Source organism: Eurosta solidaginis, chromosome 2 (assembly GCF_040869045.1).
Source record: "Eurosta solidaginis isolate ZX-2024a chromosome 2, ASM4086904v1, whole genome shotgun sequence".
Taxonomy (NCBI): domain Eukaryota; kingdom Metazoa; phylum Arthropoda; class Insecta; order Diptera; family Tephritidae; genus Eurosta; species Eurosta solidaginis.
The window spans coordinates 82,278,788-82,300,905 of record NC_090320.1 but is presented as its reverse complement, the minus strand read 5'-3'; the positions used below and the strand labels follow the sequence as shown (position 1 = coordinate 82,300,905).

The 22,118-nt window shown below is 41.6% G+C and overlaps 2 protein-coding genes across 4 annotated transcripts in view; one reads left to right on the top strand and one right to left on the bottom strand.

Annotated features, from left to right (window-relative positions):
• Positions 1 to 327: 327 nt before the first annotated feature.
• LOC137240033 (ATP-dependent RNA helicase vasa-like) overlaps positions 328 to 22,118 on the top strand; it is a 213,819-nt gene continuing 192,028 nt past the window's right edge. For 2 of the 3 annotated variants that reach the window (XR_010949583.1, XM_067765927.1), the window contains exon 1: positions 328 to 733. The gene's annotated coding sequence lies outside the window, so the exon portion shown is untranslated. The remainder of the gene's footprint in view (positions 734 to 22,118) is intronic. The other variant, XM_067765928.1, reaches the window with a different exon arrangement.
• Positions 4,946 to 20,560, bottom strand: LOC137240036 (uncharacterized). Its single transcript, XM_067765930.1, has 3 exons — positions 19,405 to 20,560; positions 5,101 to 5,510; positions 4,946 to 5,028 (listed from the first exon to the last, which is right to left on the bottom strand). Exons 2-3 carry the CDS (start codon positions 5,426 to 5,428, stop codon positions 4,958 to 4,960), a joined length of 399 nt encoding a protein of 132 aa, XP_067622031.1. The 5' UTR covers positions 5,429 to 5,510; positions 19,405 to 20,560; the 3' UTR covers positions 4,946 to 4,957.

Genomic DNA, 22,118 nt, shown 5'->3' with positions numbered 1-22,118 from the left:
AAAAATTTAATAAAATACAAATACAAATACAACGATTTGAGCCAGATAAATCCAGATAATTTGTTAATTACTTGTCTTTAGTTTGGCAACGCTGCCTTTAATAAACCTACATTTTCAAATATAGATGTCGCTGCTTAGCCTTTCGCCGTATGAGTTAAATGAAAAACAGCGGCGACATCCGCCTAACACGTTTCGCGAAAATATCACGACCTCTGCTTCTCAAGTCTCTCAATGATCCAAAGCATTCCCGTGAGAGTTGAGCGTGATCCTGAGCTGTAAAACTCACTGGATGACGGGTAATGAATCCGCTTTAATATTTTATAGAATCGCATGAAATTTAAAGTGAAAATTTTGTGTGCAAATGAGTTTTTAATAAGTGTAGTTTTTCACAGTTAGGGAATTGACCCCCAGGAATCCCGCAAAATTCTTTACAATATGGATACTTCAAGTTTGCCCCGAGCTTTTGCCATTTGCTGCGATTCGCATTGCCTCAGGTGTAGACGTGCAGTATGGGACGATTATAACAGTTTTTCGAGATGTGTTTCGTTGATAAAACTTATTAAAATTTTTAAAATTTGGCAATCATGGGCGGGAAAAGCATTCATACAAGCTTTCGATTTGAACGTGCGTCCATCCGCCATTTGTCCGTTGAAGTTAAAGCGTGTTTTTATAGTTGATGTGAATAAGTGCACATTTTTGCAATAGTAATTTTTTTCTATTGATAAATTATAAGGTAAGTGTAAATATTAGTGACACTTGTATACAATTACTTCAGTTCATGTGTTCTTTCGGCACACCTACGGTTAACGGTTCTTCACGTAAATATGTATGTAATTTGGGATTGTTACTAAGCGGACATAAAAGTTCCCACAATGTTGAAAAGTGTGTTTATTTTGACTGAAAAAGCATATAGCATATATCAATTGTCGATGTCTTAGCAGGTTAAATTTTTTGGTTTTAGCCACAGAAGCTTATATTGTTCTTTTAAATATAATACGGATGGATATGCCAAAGTTATTTTCGGTGACTTTTTATAAGACGGTGCACCACCCAATTCAATTATCAAAGGTGGTATTAAACGACGCGTCTGGACATCCGTTTTTAGAATCCGAAAGCGGAAATAAAAAATTTTTATTTCTCGAAAGTTATTTACAAAAAACCCGTAAAATTACCCCAAGAGCGTCTGAAATATGGAGCCCGATCCATAGTTTTTTTGTTTTTTTTTTGCATAGAACACCTTTCTGCGTTGGCGGCCTTTGGCCCCGCTTCTTAAAAATTACCCTGGGTGGATCCGACACCGGTTTAGGGATCAAAAATTAATTTCGCTTGAGCGAGGGAAATAATTGATATTTCAAGTGTGTAGAATTATGTAACTTTTATGACAGAACTAGTAAATACTAATAGGTTGCGACCTTGGCAGGATTCGTAACCGGTTGCGCGAAGTGCAAACTGGAGAACATTGTGTTAAAGTCCACAACAGGAGTGGATTGCTAATGCGGGTCCAAAAATACTGGACGGATGTAAAAATACACGTCTTGACCTTATCCAAATAATCCGAAGGCGAATTTTTATTTTTTTTTTTTTTCTAGACACACATGCAGAAATTGCGTTTTGCGAGGAAATACTTAGGCGAATGCCACGAGAGGCAATGCTGTCTCGACCACGATCAATATTGACCGGGATTCAAGGGGTTGTGTAGCGCAATATATAGCTTCTCCAACCCAATTGTCAACCTCACCTTCGAGCGGCGAATCCCGTTTCACTAACAGACGAGGCTCTGGCGCCCCAAGCTACTCATGGAACTTGGGGGTGGGGAGGGAGGGATGGCCTGAAGGTTTAATGTGGCCATATAAATCGTTCCCGAGATGGTCGGGCCAGCACCTTAATGGTGCTGTGTTACCGGAGCGTATCGGATCTGTATCCGACAAAGGACCATCACATCGATAACACTCCCCAAAACCTTCGGGGAGTAACTAATCGCTACAACAACATCAACATCAATATTGACCGATTTCAAGATGTTCTGCAATCCGGACCACGATCCATCAGTTTTTTCATTCTTAAAGTACAGCTTGATCTACTGTTGGATCGTAGTCCGGCTCGCAAAATATATAGACATTTTGAAATCGTCAATATAGATCGTAATCCAGCGTTGCCTCATCATGTGACATTCGCCTTGGGATTGCGTTCCAGGATTTTTTTGGTAATAGAACAACGGCAGACTGCTACACGCGCCCAAAAATATCGCAAGGGGTGTCTAAAAATGTGGTTTGACTCTATATCATTTAACCAAAGGTGAAATAAAAATGTTGCGTCTATCACAAGATATTCACAAAAAACCCCTAGCGGGTTAGGGGGCTTAGAATTTACCCGCTGCAGGTATGCCTGTCTAAGAGGTGACTAAAATAACAAACTGATTCAAGGGGTTGTGTAGCGCAACCCTTTCAAAATGTTGCCAGCGCAAAATATAGCTTCTCCAACCCAATTGTCAACTTCACCTCCAGTGGCGAATTCTGTTACTTTAAGAGCCGAGGCTCTGGCGACCCCAAGTTCCTCATGGATCTAGGGGGTGGGATGGCCCTGAAGGTTTCATGTGGTCATACTGAATCGTACCCGAGATGGTCGGGTGCCTTAATGGTGCTTGTTACCGGAACGTACCGGATCTGCATCCGACAAAGGACCATCAACACCGATAAAACTGGGGTTACACTCCATAGCACTACCTCCGCGCTAAATGCCATCAGCACCCAGATAAATTGCGGTTTAAATCAAAACCCCCACCATAGAACAGTACTCGTAGCGCTAGACCTATCAAAAGCTTTTGATACGGTCAACCATGGCTCGTTACTGCAAGACCTGGAAGGGTCTACCCTTCCCCCATGTCTTAAAAGGTGGACCGCAAATTATCTGGGTGGTCGGCAGGCATCGGTGCTATTTAGAAACGAAACATCAAAGCCAAGGAGAATTAAACAAGGGGTGCCACAGGGTGGTGTCCTATCCCCACTTTTGTTTAATTTCTACATATCTAAGCTACCTTCACCACCGGAAGGAGTCACAATCGTTTCCTACGCCGATGACTGCACAGTAATGGCCACAGGCCCAGGCCCACAGATCGATGAGCTATGCAATAAAATAAACGGCTACCTCCCTGATCTCTCCAGTTTTTTCGCCTCGCGAAACCTGGCATTATCACCGACTAAATCTTCCGCGACCTTATTTACAACATGGACGTCCCAAATGTCGACCATTTTGAACATCCACGTCGATGGCTCTACGCTACCGACTGTCCTACACCCCAAAATCTTGGGTGTGACGTTTGATCAGGATCTACATTTTGGTGAGCACGCAGCCGCAATTGTTCCGAGAATTCAGAGCCGTAACAAAATCCTCAAATCCCTTGCTGGCAGTACCTGGGGAAAAGATAAAGAAACGCTCATGACTACATACAAAGCAATTAGCCAGCCGATTACGTGCTACGCGTCACCCATATGGTCGCCAAGCCTAAAAATTACCCACTGGAAGAAGCTACAGGCCTGCCAAAATACTGCTCTCAGAATTGCCACGGGCTGTCTTCTTATGTCCCCAGAACACCATCTACATAATGAGGCGAGAATACTCCCCATCAGGGAAAGAAACGAGATGCTGACCAAACAGTTCCTGTTGAATACCCAGAAACCTGGGCATCCCAACAGACATCTGATTGACGAGCCAGCACCGCCTAGGAGCTTAAGGAGTCATCTCCGTAAGCATTTTGAGGAAATACGGCATCTGAGAACACAGCCGTATGAAGCGAAAAAACATAAGCAGGTCCTTGGTGAACTCCACAAACAGGCGTCGGACCTTTATGCCGGGAATTGCCCGGTGAACCCAGTACTCAAAGTAAAGTATCCAAAACTTGCGGAAGAGGAACGCATACTCCCCAGGGAAACGCGTGTCACTCTGGCTCAACTTCGTTCTGGATACTGTAACAGGTTAAACTCTTACCTATCCAGAATCAACCCCGACATACAAAATGTATGCCCCGCTTGCAATGTGTCCCCACATGACACCAACCATCTCTTTAATTGTAATGTGGAACCAACGCCTCTAACACCCCTTTCCCTATGGTCCACCCCTGTTGAAACAGCAAGTTTCCTTGGACTCCCGTTAGAGGATATTGATGACAGTTTGTGATCGGTCGCGTCTGTTAGGTGGGGCGAAGCACTGCTACAACAACAACAACAACAACCGATAAAACTGCCCTAGGCCCTTATCTCTACAACAACAACAACGAAAAACCGAAAAATTGCCTCACCAACGGAAATCGGGGTGGGATCCATAGTATATTTGCGCAAAATATCTGTGCATTGGGTCCTTCGTCCACGATTACGAAAAAGTACCCTGGCCGGTCCAACATAGTTCGGGATAGAAATCTTTTTTGTCGTTTTTTCCTTACAACAAATAATTCAATAACCACATGAATATGTTCAACTTCAGTCACAAATATTCGACAGCATCTACCGATATTTTTGGGCGCGTATTAGCGGTCGACCGATGCTCTAGACTTTTACTATTTTCTTTATAACGGTGCAGAAAGCAGCCCCACTGCAAGGTATACGCGATTGTGTGGGATTTCACACCCAGTTTTTGAGCGGTCGATTTTCCTCTTTTTGGGAATATCTCTTGGTAGATGAAGAATTTTTTATTTACATCTTCGGATTATTGATACTAAAAACGCGCCCTTTTGACACCTTTCACGAGACTTTTTTGGACAGTGGAACTTCCCTACAGTGAATTCGCACGGGACCTGAAAATCAATTCACTATATAGAAACTTCATTATATAGAAACTTTAATTTTTTGTTTGTAATTTTATTTAAAATAATCAGTAAGATTGGATTCAGTTTTCAATTTTCCATTTTCAATGAAAGCTTACAAATCATGTAAAGAGTTAAAAACATTAATCGGCACGTCACTCCTCATCTCCACAAAGGTAATGCTTCCTCGGCTTCTGCCAATTCTTCAACGGTCAAATCGTCTTCACCGTTATCTGAATATGTACAAGTGGAAATAATATTTACATATTAAATTATTATTTTTGACTAAAAAAATAAATGCTTACCAGGTTCAGCTGGAACTCCCCGACTTTCTAAAACGCTGATGAGAATATCTTCTTCGGATGGGTTGTCCCAGGTCTGCACACCATTATCAACATTTACGTAGTCCTCAAACGATGATTCAGGCTTTGCGACCTTTTTAAATGAAGACTGTAATTCAGCCAAATCCGATATTGAAAGAATATCCTCTTCATCCCAATGCTCCAATGGAATGTGTTTAGCGTCTTTTGACAATCCAGCCTTTCTAAAACAGTTGGCATTTGCTTCTCGCTTAACATAGACATTCCATACAGTGCTTAGATTTCGAATCGCTTGCAGCAAGTCTATGACCATAATAGAACTTCCCTCATCGTCTGAGTCAATATATTCGTTAAAATTCGTTTTCTGTAATGTTGTTTGATGTTATAGATGATGTCTGGGTCCATTGGTTGCAGTAGCGAAGTCATGTTGGGAGGAAAATAAGTTAGATTAATGTTTTTCAACCTGTCTTTTTCATCCTTAGCATGGAGGCAAAACACGTATTTTGACACCTCTCTAGTAAATTTGGACGCGTATTAGATTAGTTCCGAACTAATGAAGTTGACCACGGTTAGAAGCGTTTCCCGTCCAAAAGCTGCAATTTCAGTGAAATCCCATTTAATTCATTGCGTCCCTCAAAAGATATTGTCATATTGTCAAGGACCTGTTAAAACTGCTGGTTTCTTTTGACTCTCGTTATAGGGCTTTGGTGAAAATTTGTGAGCGGTCGCACCTATGGAATGGGGCGAAGCACTGCTAACCCAATCACAACCAGGATTGTAAGCAAGATCACGTTTTATTTCGGTATACCCGCCCGATTACGAAGTAGTGAATGTAAAGTAATACAATCGAACTGCTCTCAGAATCTCCACGGGCTGTCTTCTTATGTCCCCAGAACACCATCTGCATAATGAGGCGAGAATACTCCCCATCAGGGAGAGAAATGAGATGCTGACCAAACAGTTTCTGTTGAATACCCAGAAACCTGGGCATCCCAACAGACATCTGATTGACGAACCAGCATCGCCTAGGGGCCTAAGGAGTCATCTCCGTAAGCATTTTGAGGAAATACGGCACCTGAGAACCCAGCCGTATGAAGCGGAAAAACACAAGCAGGTCCTTGGTGAACTCCATAGACAGGCGTCGGACCTTTATGTCGGGAATTGCCCGGCGAATCCAGTACTTGAAGTAAAATATCCAGAACTCGCAGAAGAGGAACGCATACTCCCCAGGGAAACGCTTGTCACTCTTGCTCAACTTCGTTCTGGATACTGTAACAGGTTTAACTCTTACCTATCCAGAATCAACCCCGACATACAAATGTATGCCCTGCTTGCAATGTGTCCCCACATGACACCAACCATCTCTAATTGTAATGTGGAACCAACGCCTCTAACACCCCTTTCCTTATGGTCCACCCCTGTTGAAACGGCAAGTTTCCTTGGACTCCCGTTAGAGGATATTGATGACAATTTGTGATCGGTCGCGGCTATTAGGTGGGGCGAGCATTGCTACAACAACAACAACAACAACCGCGAGACGTCCCTGAACGCAAACAGCAGAGAGCCACAAAGGTTTTGTGTTGCCAGAACATTCTTTATCTGCACAGAAGTGATACAAAAAAGCAAATTTAACAATTCCAAATGCTTTGCATGTGGAAGAGTGGGCCACATCGCCAAAGTGTGTAAGACCAATTTAGATCAGATTTCAGAGGATGAATGTGAATCAGTTCAAAAACTAAACAGTGTTAATGCATGCAATGCAGTAGATAGAAAAATGGTTCCTATATATATATAGATGGGAAACAAATTCAGATGGAATTAGATACGGGTGCACCATGTGCAGTAATGAATTGCAAAACGTTGCGTTCGATTAAACCAAAATTTAGGCTGTTAAAGACAGATCGCCGATTTACAAGCTATACGGGGCACAAGGTGAACTGCATGGGACGGGTCGTAGTAACTGCGACAATGGGGAAAACTTCACGACGACTTAATTTGTATGTCGTTCAAGGAGATTGTGATACACTTTGCGGCCGAGAATGGATATCGCAATTCGCCCGAGAAATAAACTTCACTGAACTGTTTTCATCGTCTAACCGAATCAATACTATAAATTCAACAGCACCAAAACTATCAGTAAACCAACAAACGCACTGCAACATCTCATTACACATTTTGAGGACATATTCAGTACGATAGCTGGGAAGTTGAGTGGGCCACCTGCAAAAGTAGAGCTCAAAGCTGGAGCAACACCAGTTTTCGCGCGAGCGCGCGATGTACCGATGGCGGAGAGGAGTATGCCCAGGAAATAGATCGTAAAATTCAGTCAGGTTTTTACCAGAGAGTGAAGCATTCAGAATGGGCCTCAACAACACACGTAGTAGCAAAAAAGAATGGGGGTTATTCGCATTACCGGTAATTATAAGCCCACTGTCAATCCAAAAATGATCATCGACGAACACCCGATTCCAAAAGCAGAAGATTTGTTTAATAAAATGAAAAACGCTACAATATTTTGTCACTTAGATATAACAGATGCATATACGCATTTAACAATTGACGATGAGTTTGCGCAAGTATTGACATTAAATACAGTGACGCATGGGTTAATACGACCTAATCGTGCGGTCGGTATATGGAGCAGCAAATATTCCAGCTCTCTGGCAAAGAAAAATGGAGACTGTGTTACAGGCAGTCCCAAATGTTTTAAATTTTTTTGATGATATCTTGGTGTTTGCTGAAAACTTCGAGCAGCTACTGATAGTTTTGGAAACGACACTAAATAGCAATAAATCACATGGTTTGCATTTGAATAAGTCAAAGTGTGTCTTTGCGACACCATCGGTGGAGTTCCTTGGCCACCGCATCGACGAGCAGGGCATACATAAATCCGAAAAACACATTGAAGCGGTACTAAACGCTCCAAAGCCAACGACTTTCGAAAAGTTACAGTTGTTTTTAGGAAAAACCACGTATTATAGCGCATTTATTCCAGATTTGGCCACAAGTGCACGGCCATTGCGGGATATGCTGAAAAGAGAGAAATTTTACTGGACTAAGGAGGCAAACGCAGCGTTTGCCCTATTGAAAGAGACGTTGGTTTCACCTCAAGTGTTGATGCCATACGACCCAAAGAGGCATTGGCAATTGTGTGGGCGGTTCAGAAATTTTTCAAATATTTATACGCGCGTCATTGGACACTAATCACCGATCATAAGCAATTGTCACAAATATTGCAACCTGACAAATCGCTTCCAGTATAATGCATAAGTAGAATGGCGAACTACGCAGACTTTTTAAGCAGATTTGATTTCGAGGTAGTGTACAAGAGCTCAAAGGCGAACGCGAATGCCGACTATCTTTCACGCCCCCACTTTCAGCCACCGAAATCATTACAAATTAAGCAGTTGGAACAGACAGCCATGACGAATCTAGACGAATATGATGAGTTCGACCACTTCATGATTTGCCAAATCAACCAATTACCACTAAGTTCAGAACACATAGCAAGAGAGTCCAGAAAAGATGAACGAATGGGTAAAATAATAAAACTACTGGAAAGTGGCCAGTGCTTGAAAAGGGCAGGGTACAAATCCCCAGAAGTCAATTATAACGTTCGAACATCGTGTTGTTGTTCCACCAAAATATCGAAACAAACTGCTTGACAATTTACACACGGGCCATTTAGGAATTGTTAAGATGAAAGGGATTGCTCGCTCATTCATATACTGGCCGGGCATAGACAATGATATCGAGAATATTGCGAACCAATGTGATGCATGTGCAAGACAAGCAAACAAACCGGCAAAAAGTGAGGATCATCATTGGGAATACCCCAAGGGACCATGGGAACGTATTCATATCGACTATGCGGGACCTTTCGAGGGAGCGATGTTGCTGGTAATCTCGGACGCATACAGTAAGTGGTTAGAAGTGAGATTTACTAAATCTATAACAGCAACGGCGACAATTGCGTTGTTGGACGAAGTGTTTGCGGCTTACGGCGTGCCGATAACTGTCGTTTCTAACAATGGAACAAATTTCACTTCTGCAGAATTTAACAATTTTCTGACAGCAGCTGGTGTTAAATATCACAAATATTCAGCGCCGTATCACCCAGCAACTAACGGACAAGCAGAGCGTAGCGTACAAACAGTCAAGAAAGCATTGAACGCGATGGGTACTACGAGTAGTTCATTAAAGACAAATTTGAATGAATTTTTGAGGCAATACAAAAACGCACCGCATGCAACCACAGGGCCATCACCAGCACTACTATTTATGGGGCGACAGTTGCGCACAAGGTTGAATCTGATTCGACCAGAGGAAATTTCAAAGAAGGTAGAAGAGAAGCAATACGTAAAGTCCAAGAAAACTATTAGAGAGTTTGAACCAAATCAAAATGTTTACTTTTTGTCTGGAAATCCACGAATTTGTAAGTGGCTCAGGGGAACCATAAACGCACGTCTAGGTGATCTGCAGTATGAAATACTCTTCAATGGGAAAAGTGTAAAACGGCATGTGGACCAAACACGCAAAGCCCCGGTTGGACTTGATAAAACAGCTCGGGAAGTTGATTATTACAAGGCGAGGCTGCCAACCGAAGACAACACTAATGAAACCGAGGCATCAGCTGAAGTAGATAGACTGAAGCAATAACGCAACCGGTGGTTACTGAAACGGCGCAAAACGAATCGTGGGGATCGGAAGATTTTGAAGGCTTTGCTTCGGCCAATAGTACAATAGCGCAAAATCCTACATCGACACCGCATACAACACCCGAAACAAGTAGGATACCACAAATTCCACGGAGATCAACCAGACAGAGAAGGGCACCTGTCGGATACTCACCTTAGCCCTTGCAGAGGAGGGAAAAATGTTATGTATGAAACGACATGGCAGCGCCACGACAATAAATTATTTATATATACATCTGGCAACTGTGTTGCCAGAACATTCTTTATCTTCTTCTTTATTACTTTTTTATCTTTCAAAAACGCATTAACTTTAAAATGTAACAATTAACTTATTTCATTAATTAAATAAACACTCATATATAAAATATTTGTATTTATTAGGCAATTCATCCCAGCACAACAATTTGGCAAAAATTAATTTATAGTGCTAGTCGGTAAAAGGGATAAAATAGGAACAATTTCAACTTGTAACTTAAAGCTAATGACTATGACTAAGAAAAGGATACAATAAATAATCTATTTAATAAATAATAAATAAATAAATAAACTAATGATAGAGTACATTTGCTTAAAAGAAATCAGTATTTTAATTGTCTAGGTTATTATAGAAACTTGTTAATTCTTTATTGAAGAGCAGAGCATTGCTTACAAGCCTAAGTCTAGAAGGGAGCGAGTTCCAAAGACGTATGGAAGTAATAAAGAACTGGCGATCAGATATTAGCATACGCTGTCTGAAGTGGGTAAGGAGAACAGATCTAGACGACTGGAGAAAATTTAGCCTCCGATACAGATAGTCAGGTTCCTTCATATATATTAATTTATGTAGCGTAGTAAGCGTAAAAGTTCAATAAGGTTATCGAAAGAAATTTTTAGCAACCTGTAAGCATGATGAGAGACGTGGTCAATTCTTTTCAACCCATAGACGTATCTAGCAATGTTGTTATAAACAACATTAAGTTTCCTATTACATACATAGTCACAATTAGAGTAAATCTCACAACCATAAAGGAGCGTAGGTATTAAGTACGCTTTTGCTATAAGTAGACGAATATGTAATGGAGTAAAATATTGTGTAAGTCAGAGTGTACGAAGCATCCCATACACTTTTCCCACTGTGCGGAAGATGTGATCTTTCCATGTCAAAGTTTTGTTTAAAACTACACCTAGATTTTTTGCCGTGTCAACGTATTCTATAATAGTGTTGTCTAAAATTAAATTTTCCATACCACTTTTATCTAGTGACCTTCTATGAATGACTATACATTTCGACTTCTTAGGGTTAGGACATAAGCCGTTAATAGAAGCCCACGTACCAATTTGACACAAATCGTAATTTAAGTTATTAATGCACGAACTGGTACGATCACTAGGACCCCAGCGGGTCGGGATCGGAATATACCCGCGGTAGGTATGCCTGTCGTAAGAGGCGACTAAAATACCAGATTCAAGAAGTTGAGTAGCGCAACCCTTCAGGTTGCCAGCGCAATATATAGCTTCTCCAAACCCAATTGTCAACCTCACCTATCCGCGGCGAATCCTGTTTCACTAAAACACGAGGCGCTGGCGACCCCAAGCTCCTCATGGAACTTGGGGGTGGGGAGGGAGGGAATGGCCTAAAGGTTTAATGTGGCCACATAAATCGTTCCCGAGATGGTCGGGCTAGCACCTTAATGGTGCTATGGTACCGGAGCTTACCGGATCTGTATCCGGCAAAGGACCATCACATCGATAACACTCCCGAAAGCCTTCGGGGAGCAACCTTATCGCTACAACAACAATAACATCACTAGGACAGCACATATACAATTGTACATCGTCAGCATAAATGTGAATATTACAATACTTGAGAACACCAGGCAAATCGTTTATATACAAAACAAATAGCAGGGGACCAAGGATTGAGCCTTGTGGGACGCCTCTTAAAACACTGACGAAGTCAGACTTTCTGCTACAAACACTTACTGCCTGAGTTCGGTCGGCCAAATACGATCTGATGAGGGCTGTTGCACAGTTGGAGAAATTAAATAGGTTGTCCAGCTTGCAGAGAACGGTGTGGTAAACCGAGTCAAACGCTTTTGAATGGTCGAGAAGAGTTAGCAAAGTGGTAAAATTTGTGTCAACTTGGTCTCGAATATCCTCTATCACCGATAGGACCGCCATTTTACAGCTACGATTTGACCTGAATCCAGACTGGGAATCTGTGAGAAGTTTATTATCCTGCACACAAGTATTTATCTGGCAGTGCAAAATTCGTTCGACGACCTTGGAAAGGAAAGGCAGAATAGCTAGCTATAGGTCTATACTCCTGGTTTTGCTTGGGGATTGGGATTACCTTAGCAACTTTCCAACATTTAGGAAATACACAGGACTTCAGCACAGAGTTAAACAAGTAGGTTAAGTGAGGAAGGATTTTAGGAAGAATTATTTTTAAAAATTTCGGACATATACCATCAAACCCCATAGCATTAGACGTTACTGAAAGAATGGCTTGAACGACATCACAATTATCGACACTAGCAAACTCAAGAGGACCAAAATCAACATTAGCGCGAATACAATAATTGTTAGCACATATATTGTCAGTTGAGATTGACAGATTTACAAAATTTATATTTATCTCGTTAATGTCTACATCAGGGAGGACAGAAATATCACATTTGGATTTTCCGATACCAATATCTTTATTCGACTTCCAGGTTTCCTTCGAACTCAAAGCAGCACTAAACTTGTTATTATAAAATTTCTGCTTAGCTGACCTAATGGCTTTGTTTGCAGCGATCCTATCTGCTTTGAAGCAGTTGTGAGCCTCCAGGGTTTTTTATCTTTTCCATGAGTAAGCAAGGTTACGCTGGCATTGAACCAAGGGATATTATTGTGTGTAGCAGCTTTGAATTTCACTGGCACATGGTTGTCGAAAAGCCTAATAATATGGTTCTGTAGGAATGATGCCTGATCATCGATCATGTCAGCGTACGAACCACGCTCCATTCGACCGACTTCACCGCTGCATTAAGGGAACTGTAATCTAAAACATTGGATAAACATTGGATGTGTGACGTTTGAAAGTTGTAACTAAGAAACATCAGATCGTGTTTTGAAAAGCAAGATGCAGATAATTGATAGTAGTGGAGCAATTTCAGGGGATCATTCACAAAAAATACATCCAACAAAGAAGAATTTGAGTCAGTAAAGTGTGTAGGTGAAGTTAAATTGGTGAGAAAAAGTCCAAGAGACTCCATACTTAGCTTTAGAGTTGAGTCGACGAGAAGATTGGAGTTGAAATCCCCAGCGATGATTATATTTTCATAGCTTATAAGTAGAGGCTCGAGAAATTCAATAAAGCCAGAGAAGTCAACTCCACGATTAGGTCTGTATGCACAGCCGATAAGAAGCCCTTCATTATTTACAGAGAACACGTCTACGAACACATATTCGACAGAATCACTTGGACTAGTACTACAGCAAAGCTTACAGGATAAACTACTTTTAACATATATAGTAACACCACCACCATGACCACGTCTATCAGCCCTGAAAAGTTGATATCCATTTAGTTGCACCAAATCATTTTTGTGACATGAAGAAAACCAGGTTTCGGAAATACATATAACATCCATATCAGAACCTTCAGATATGAATCTCAATTGTTGTTGTTGTTGTAGCAATGCTCGCCCCACCTAATAGCCGCGACCGATCACAAATTGTCATCAATATCCTCTAACGGGAGTCCAAGGAAACTTGCCGTTTCAACAGGGGTGGACCATAAGGAAAGGGGTGTTAGAGGCGTTGGTTCCACATTACAATTAAAGAGATGGTTGGTGTCATGTGGGGACACATTGCAAGCAGGGCATACATTTTGTATGTCGGGGTTGATTCTGGATAGGTAAGAGTTTAACCTGTTACAGTATCCAGAACGAAGTTGAGCAAGAGTGACACGCGTTTCCCTGGGGAGTATGCGTTCCTCTTCTGCGAGTTCTGGATATTTTTCTTCAAGTACTGGATTCACCGGGCAATTCCCGGCATAAAGGTCCGACGCCTGTATGGAGTTCACCAAGGACCTGCTTGTGTTTTTCCGCTTCATACGGCTGGGTTCTCAGGTGCCGTATTTCCTCAAAATGCTTACGAAGATGACTCCTTAGGCCCCTAGGCGGTGCTGGTTCGTCAATCAGATGTCTGTTGGGATGCCCAGGTTTCTGGGTATTCAACAGAAACTGTTTGGTCAGCATCTCATTTCTCTCCCTGATGGGGAGTATTCTCGCCTCATTATGCAGATGGTGTTCTGGGGACATAAGAAGACAGCCCGTGGCGATTCTGAGAGCAGTATTTTGGCAGGCCTGTAGTTTCTTCCAGTGGGTGGTTTTTAGGCTTGGCGACCATATGGGTGACGCGTAGCACGTAATCGGCTGGCTAATTGCTTTGTATGTGGTCAAGAGCGTTTCTTTATCTTTTCCCCAGGTACTGCCAGCAAGGGATTTGAGGATTTTATTACGGCTCTGAATTCTTGGAACAATTGCGGTTGCGTGCGCACCAAAATGTAGATCCTGATCAAACGTCACACCCAAGATTTTGGGGTGTAGGACAGTCGGTAGCGTAGTGCCATCGACGTGGATGTTCAATATGGTCGACATTTGGGGCGTCCATGTTGTAAACAAGGTCGCGGAAGATTTAGTCGGTGACAATGCCAGGTTTCGCGAGGCGAAAAAACTGGAGAGATCAGGGAGATAGCCGTTTATTTTATTGCATAGCTCATCGATCTTTGGGCCTGGGCCTGTGGCCATTATTGTGCAGTCATCGGCGTAGGAAACGATTGTGACTCCTTCCGGTGGTGAAGGTAGCTTAGATATGTAGAAATTAAACAAAAGCGGGGATAGGACACCACCCTGTGGCACCCCTTGTTTAATTCTCCTTTGTTTTGATGTTTCGTTTCTGAATTGCACCGATGCCTGCCGACCACCCAGATAATTTGCGGTCCACCTTTTAAGACATGGGGGAAGGGTGGACCCTTCCAGGTCTTGCAGTAACGAGCCATGGTTGACCGTATCAAAAGCTTTTGATAGGTCTAACGCTACGAGTACTGTTCTATGGTGGGGATATTGATTCAAACCGCAATTTATCAGGGTGCTAATGACATTTAGCATTCATTCAGTTTTTTATATAGGCTTTGCGCATTGAGATGGGTGACTTTGAGCCCTTTAGTACGTTTGCTGAATACACACAACAGTGTATGTAAGCAGTCTTTGGAACTAGATAATCTATATTCTAGGACCATCACTATCTATGACATGATGGAATTATAGAAGACGGCGGATGAAGCAGTTTCTCGCTCTAACGCCGCCATCTTGAACGCCCTTAGAAATAAAATATTGTCGCTTTATAAAACTACTTTTTTATTCAGAGGAAAAAATGTATGTAAAACTAAACAAATAGTTATACAACGGCATCACTTTTTTTCTCAAGTTCCATTTGTGTTGACTTTTATAGGATTCAAACGTGTGACAATTCTCATTTAATAATTTTGTTTATTTGAACAAAGTTATTAAAACTAGAATATTTTCTTAATTAAATTATGGTAAGATGTTGCAATATTAATATAAAATCGATAATAAATGTTTTAAATATATTTTTGCAGGTTTCCTTGTAGGTTTTGCGGTAATTCTTCTTACAACTGGTAAAACTGGGAAGTGGTGTCTTCATTTTTTCTATGCTCAGCTTTAGCGGATTTTTTTCTTGGATGAATGCCCTCTACTCTTTCGTGTGAATATTACAAATATTTCCATTTTCTTTTCGTGAAGGAATGCCCACATGTTAGCAGTCCAACATAGCCTTTAGAAATTGTCTTGAGGCATTTCATTAACATTGAAATATCAACGACCAGCTTCCGTATCTTATTAGCGGACAGCCTTTGTTGTAAGGGTTTTTGAAGTTCAGGTCATTGGATTCTTCTACAGTGGTATACTCCCAAGGTTGCCCAAATTTCATATATAAACATTTATCTTGTTTGGTCCAGTCCTACTCACCTTAATGGGAAACTGTTGCGAGAAAGATTTCCAATGATGAAACCTCCAGTCATACCGAGATATGTATATCAAGCTCAGGGCTCAATCAAGGCCAACATATGTACCCTGTTGACAATTTGCAATTTGCATTCACGTATATATACACACGAGGACACATATCGATCACTTGTATCACCACCTTCGCAAATTCGATAATAAATGTTTTTAATATATGTTTTAAGTATATTTTTGCAGCTTTCCTTGTAGGTTTTGGGGTAATTCTTCCCCCAACTTCTTAAACTCGTTCCAAAATATCGGAAGTGGTGTTCAAAGACGCGCTTTGGACCCAGGACCACGAATCCGAAAGCGGAAATTGAAAATTTGATTTCTTTCGAGAGTTATTTGCAAACCGTGACGTATCTCATTCACCACCATTCTGAGACGAACTCTGCGCCTTTCTTTGTTCCATCTATCGCATCTATTGTATGCCGATGTTATCATCGCTTTCCTTGGCACAGACGCCGGACAATGGCACCACTGCCCTCAATGGACCGGACACCAACCATCTCTTTAATTGTAATGTGGAACCAACACCTCTAACACCCATTTCCTTATGGGCCACCCCTGTTGAAACAGCAAGTTTCCTTGGACTCTCGTTAGAGGATATTGATGACAATTTGTGATCGGTCGCGGCTGTTAGGTGGGGCGAAGCATTGCTACAACAACAACAACAACATGGACCGGAAGTTAATGACCTCAAATCATTGGGGTTAAAACTTTTGTCATGGTCAGCATCAAAAGTGGCAGTAGCCGGGGCTCTTGTGGTTGTTTGGTTGTGTTGGAGTTTAATATAGTGTAACGAATTTGCTACAATTCCCCTTATTTGCAATCTTCTGCCAACGTTCGTATCGCTAAATTGTTGAATGAAAAATGGCCTTTATTAAAGTACTTCACAATAACACTCAAACTGTGCAACGAATAGCTTGCTTAATAGCCAAACTGGTTGATAGCTCAAATGAAACTCTACTATTCAAAATAATACTGCTCTTGCTTGCTAGATAGCGTCTTAGTCGAAACTGCTTGACAACTCAAATCAAACTGAATTCCAGCGCCTCTACAATTGCTGCCTTTTATACTCTTTGATTTCAACCTGCGCATCTTCTAGGCGCTTCCAGAATCTACTAGTCCAGCAGCTCTCAAACTTCTCAGCTGTAACTACAATTGCACAATTTTATAGTTTTTCTCATTGCATACTTATAGGAGATCTCAGATATATGCATGTGTTTGTGCATTGACTCTCCGCTGCTCGTATACGTACATGTACATATGTGTAGACGCAATTATTGTTTCGTTTATGTAGATACATAATGATTGATCTATGGATGTGAATTCTCGTCACTGCTTAGCATCGGCTTAGAGATGGCAGCACTCCTTACTTACTTACTTAATTGGCGCTTAACCGTCTAAACGGTTATGGCCGTCCAACAAGGCGCGCCAGTCGCTCCTTCGCTCCGCCAACCGGCAGCACTCCTTAGTTTTGCTAATATTCGTAACACTGCCCTCCACCCAAGTCTGATCGTCCCGATTAGACAAATCTCCCGATCTAAACGTTGTCAGCCTTTCCAAATGGACCACTTTCATTTTGGTTCGTGGTTTACCGATGGTTTGTATGCGGTGCACTACATCGTTGATCCGTTTTACAACTTTGTATGGGCCTTCCCAATTACACTGCAATTTCGGGGACAAACCTTTTTTACGTTGTGGGTTGTATAACAGCACCAAATCTCCCTCCTGAAAACCTTTTGAATTAATTGCTTTATCGTATCTGGCTTTCATCTTGTCACTCATAATCTTTGTTCGTTGCCTTATCAGATCATGTATTTCTCTTAGCTCTTCTTCCAAATCACTAGTGGATTTCTTGACATTTCTCTCCGCATTGGCATCTATCCCAAACTTCAAATCAGCTGGCAGTCTAAGGTCATTGCCAAAAATTACTTTTGCAGGGGTTTGGCCCGTTCTCTCATGCACTGCTGATGGGTAAGCCATCAAGAATAATGGTATGCGGGTATCCCACTCTTTATGGTATTTGTCTACTACTTTCCTTAAGTGCTCCTCCAATGTTCTATTGAATCGTTCTACCATACCATCGGATTGAGGATGCAATGCAGTTGCTCGTGTTTTTCGAATGCCCAATGATTTACACAATTCCTGGAACACAGCTGATTCGAAATTCCTGCCTTGGTCAGAATGTAACTCCATTGGTACACCATACCTTGCAACCCATTCGTTTTTAACCACTTCTGCTACTGTTTCTGCTTCTTGGTTTGGGATTGGGTATACCTCTGGCCATTTACTGAAATAATCCATAACCACAGTACGTATTTGTTTCCGCGGTTGCTAATAGGAAATGGACCTGCGACATCCATAGCGATCCTTTCAAATGGTGCACCTGAAATATACTGCTTCATCTGGCCATGACTTCGGGTTTTGGGCCCTTTCGCTCTGCTGCATACCTCGCAGTTGGCAATCCACTCGGTGACCGACTGACAGCAACCAACCCAATAGAATCTGCTTAATTTTCTCGAGTGTCAAGATGACCTCCACTTGGACCATTGTGCAGCTCGCTGAGCACGTCAGGAATCCTCTTTCCGGGAACAACTATCAGTTTCTTCTTGCATTGACCATCCTCACTCTCCCATACTCGATGCAAGCAACCCGATATCAATTCTAAACTGTTCCACTGTGCCCAATATGACTTCGCAATGGGACTCTCTGCTGACATCTCCTCTCTGCTTGGTCTTTCGTTTCGTTCGAGCCCTTGCATAACATGTGACAGATCTGTATCTTCTATGTCGTAAATCTATATATTCTATGCTGGCAGACGGTGCAAACGGAGGTAGGGACTAAGAGTGTTTCCCTGACCTGTGAAAGGTGTCCATCTTGGACACCAAAAATGTTCTGCACTACACACACACTTACGTTTCGTTGGTTTCCTTTTTTAAATAAATGTTTGTTTAGATTTTTTTTAAGTTTAATTGTTTTATTTAAAACTTTGTTTTTTCTTTTACACGTTTTAGTTTTTCAGTAGTGCACTTAGTTTTAGTTTCTAGGTTTTAATTTCTACTCTTACTTTAGATTTTACAGTTTATTCGCGTGTGTCATTTGCCGGTTCTCTAACAACTCTAAGCATGTATCCACGCTGCGTTGCCATTTTTCCCTATAGCTGAATGCAATTGCCACTGCTGAGTGCAATTGGCATTGCTGTTCAGCAACAGCTGACGACGATGCCACTTGCACGAAGGCAAAGACGGGCAACGCAGTGCGGTTATACCACCCTTCCTTAGAAAAAGAAGAATCTGACAAGTTGATCAGATTTGTCATATTCTTCTTGTTCTCATGACTTTCAAATTGTTTTGGTTGAATGAATGTATGATATTAGGGTGTTCCTCCCCTTTTTTCTCATTCGTTCAATCAGAACAATTTTTTCTTTTACATATGAAATTTTGTTAACATTAATTCAATTACTTACATATAATTTGTTTTCTAATTTCTATTGCACTAAATTAATGTATTATATATGTGGGAAATTTTCTTACCACTGTTCAATTTAGTGTTCTTGCCTGACGAAACACTTAGGGAGATAATTTTCCGGTAAATAAAAAAGTCGGTTTAATATTGATAACCTTAACTTTAATTACTTGAAAGTTTTCTTTAAAGGAAAATTAGCGCGTGTTCTACAGCTTGAGTACAAAAATCGTATAATCAAAAAATGTTCAGTTTTGCTAACTGTAAGGAAAATACTTGTAATTTTTTCGATCAGTTCGAATTAAGATTTATATGAATTATTTCAGGCTTGGCTGATCCATTTATTTTGGTGCAAATGAAAGAATTCAATTCACCATTCTGGCAGAAATAATTCATATAAGGAAAATATTTTATTTTGGTAAAAGGACTTGGCTGTTGATAACGGACGCACCGCTTTATTAAAAAGATCTCAATATGTTTGTGCTATTACGGACGCACCGTTTTTATTAAAATTGTATGGTTTTATTTTTATAGATACGGGCGCACCGCATCTTTTCAAATGTGTAATATGAATGTCCTCGGACGCACCGGGATTAAAAAAATTTCATTGGTTTTGTACGGAACCACCGTTTACGCAAAAAAAAATCTTTTTGGTTAATTACGGAACCGCCGCTTTATGCAAAAAAATATTAATAATGTTTTTTTTGTTTGTATTGTTTTTGATGGAGCTCACTGTAGGGCAGAGTGGGATTAAAACCGAAAAATTGATAAAAGTTATTTAATTTGTTGTTTTTTTTTTGAAGATGGCAACTGCTTTTAATTTTTTTCAGAAAATTTACCAGTTGAACTGGTTAAAGGAAACTCAAAAAAAAAAAATTTTGGTGTTTTTCCAACTCTGTCCCACTGTGCCTACCCGTAAGTTCACACATATACATATATGTGGGGTTCAAAAGGGATTAACACGCTCTTTTCTTTAAAATTACGTCAAATTGTTTGTATTTCGTTTATTTTGGTTTTACAATTAACATTTCAAGTTCGTATTGTTTTGCGTTGTACGCTACTATTTTAAGTTACATAGACACGTTTAGTTCACATTTACACATGTATTAGTTCAAATTTATTTATTTAGTTAAACATTTTTACTTTGCACTTATGCTTCGGCATATACAAAAAAGAAGTTATTTTTACTTGCCGTGGCTGAGTGCAATTGGCATTGCTGTTCAGCAACAGCTGACGGCGATGCCACTTGCACGCAGGGGTGTGTTTTGTTGCGTAAAGGCGGGTAACGCAGTGCGGTTATACCTGCACGATTGCTGCCGGAAAAGAGGGGGGGGGGGGGGGGGGGAGAAGACGGGGGCAGGGGCTGATGCTCAGCATTGCTACCAACTCTACTACGAAGGTAGTAGTTATGAGTGGTATCAGCTGTTTGAGTTGTTGGCGCCGTGGGGCGCGAGCAGCAGCGGGTCGCTTCCCAAGGCAGTCGGTTCTATGTACCGGAGCGACTCGGGATTTTCCCGACCAAGTACTATCATTTCAGTGTGACCCCATCTAATTTGTTTTGTCCCTCCCACAAATTGTCATCCTCCCAGCAGCTCCTTGCAGCAGGACTGCTCCATATTCTCTTACTCCGGGAAAGCATCGAATCCAATCCGGGTCCGTCTCCTGACCCCGGTCCTAATGGTTTTGCTGCATCTGCCGGAAAAGAATCTTTTTAGGACGGTCATACTCTGTTCAGTGTGTCTCGTGCACGGGATGGTTGCATCGGACAGGTTGTTCTGGGCTTGATCCCAAAATCCGACGTCCACGTAACTTTTATAAATCTTTTGTGGCTCCTTGCTGTTCGCGCCCAAGGGCGTCCCGTAGTCTACGCCTAAAGCTTTTGATACGGTCAACCATGGCTCGTTACTGCAAGACCTGGAAGGGTCTACCCTTCCACCATGGCTGGCAGTACTTGGGGAAAAGATAAAGAAACGCTCATGACTACATACAAAGCAATCAGCCAGCCGATTACGTGCTACGCGTCACCCATATGGTCGCCAAGCCTAAAAATCACCCACTGGAAGAAACTACAGGCCTGCCAAAATACTGCTCTCAGAATCGCCACGGGTTGTCTTCTTATGTACCCAGAACACCATCTGCATAATGAGGCGAGAATACTCCCCATCAGGGAGAGAAATGATATGCTGACCAAACAGTTCCTGTTGAATACCCAGAAACCTGGGCATCCCAACAGACATCTGATTTATGAACCAGCACCGCCTAGGGGCTTAAGGAGTCATCTCCGTAAGCATTTTGAGGAAATACGGCACCTGAGAACCCAGCCGTATGAAGTGAAAAAACAAGCAGCAGGTCCTTGGTGAACTCCATAAACAGGCGTCGGACCTTTATGCCGGGAATTGCCCGGTGAATCCAGTGCTTAACAAAAATTATCCAAAACTCGCGGAAGAGGAACGCATACTCCCCAGGGAAACGCGTGTCACTCTTGCTCAACTTCGTTCTGGATACTGTAACAGGTTAAACTCTTACCTATGTCGATTTCTTGGCATTCTCGCCTTTGCCCAGTACCTCACACACTCTCCCTACTCCACATCTGGTTACCACTCCTGCTAATAAACCTGTTAACACCGATCCTAAAATTAATGCTGCTACAAATACAGACAATACTAATACTGCCGCGATCAGTAGTGCGCTGTCAATTAACCATGCTACTAATACGGTTGAATCTATTTCTGCTGCTCCGTCTGCAGGGCCTGCTGCTGTTTCTACTGACGGCTGCCCTGTCTCT

Excerpts from the sequence above, each read along its gene's own strand:
- LOC137240036 (XM_067765930.1), bottom strand. The coding sequence starts at position 5,428 with ATGGTCATAGACTTGCTGCAAGCGATTCGAAATCTAAGCACTGTATGG. Across the intron at positions 5,029-5,100 it reads GGGAGTTCCAGCTGAACCTG|ATAACGGTGAAGACGATTTG; the intron begins GTAAGCATTTAT and ends GTACATATTCAG.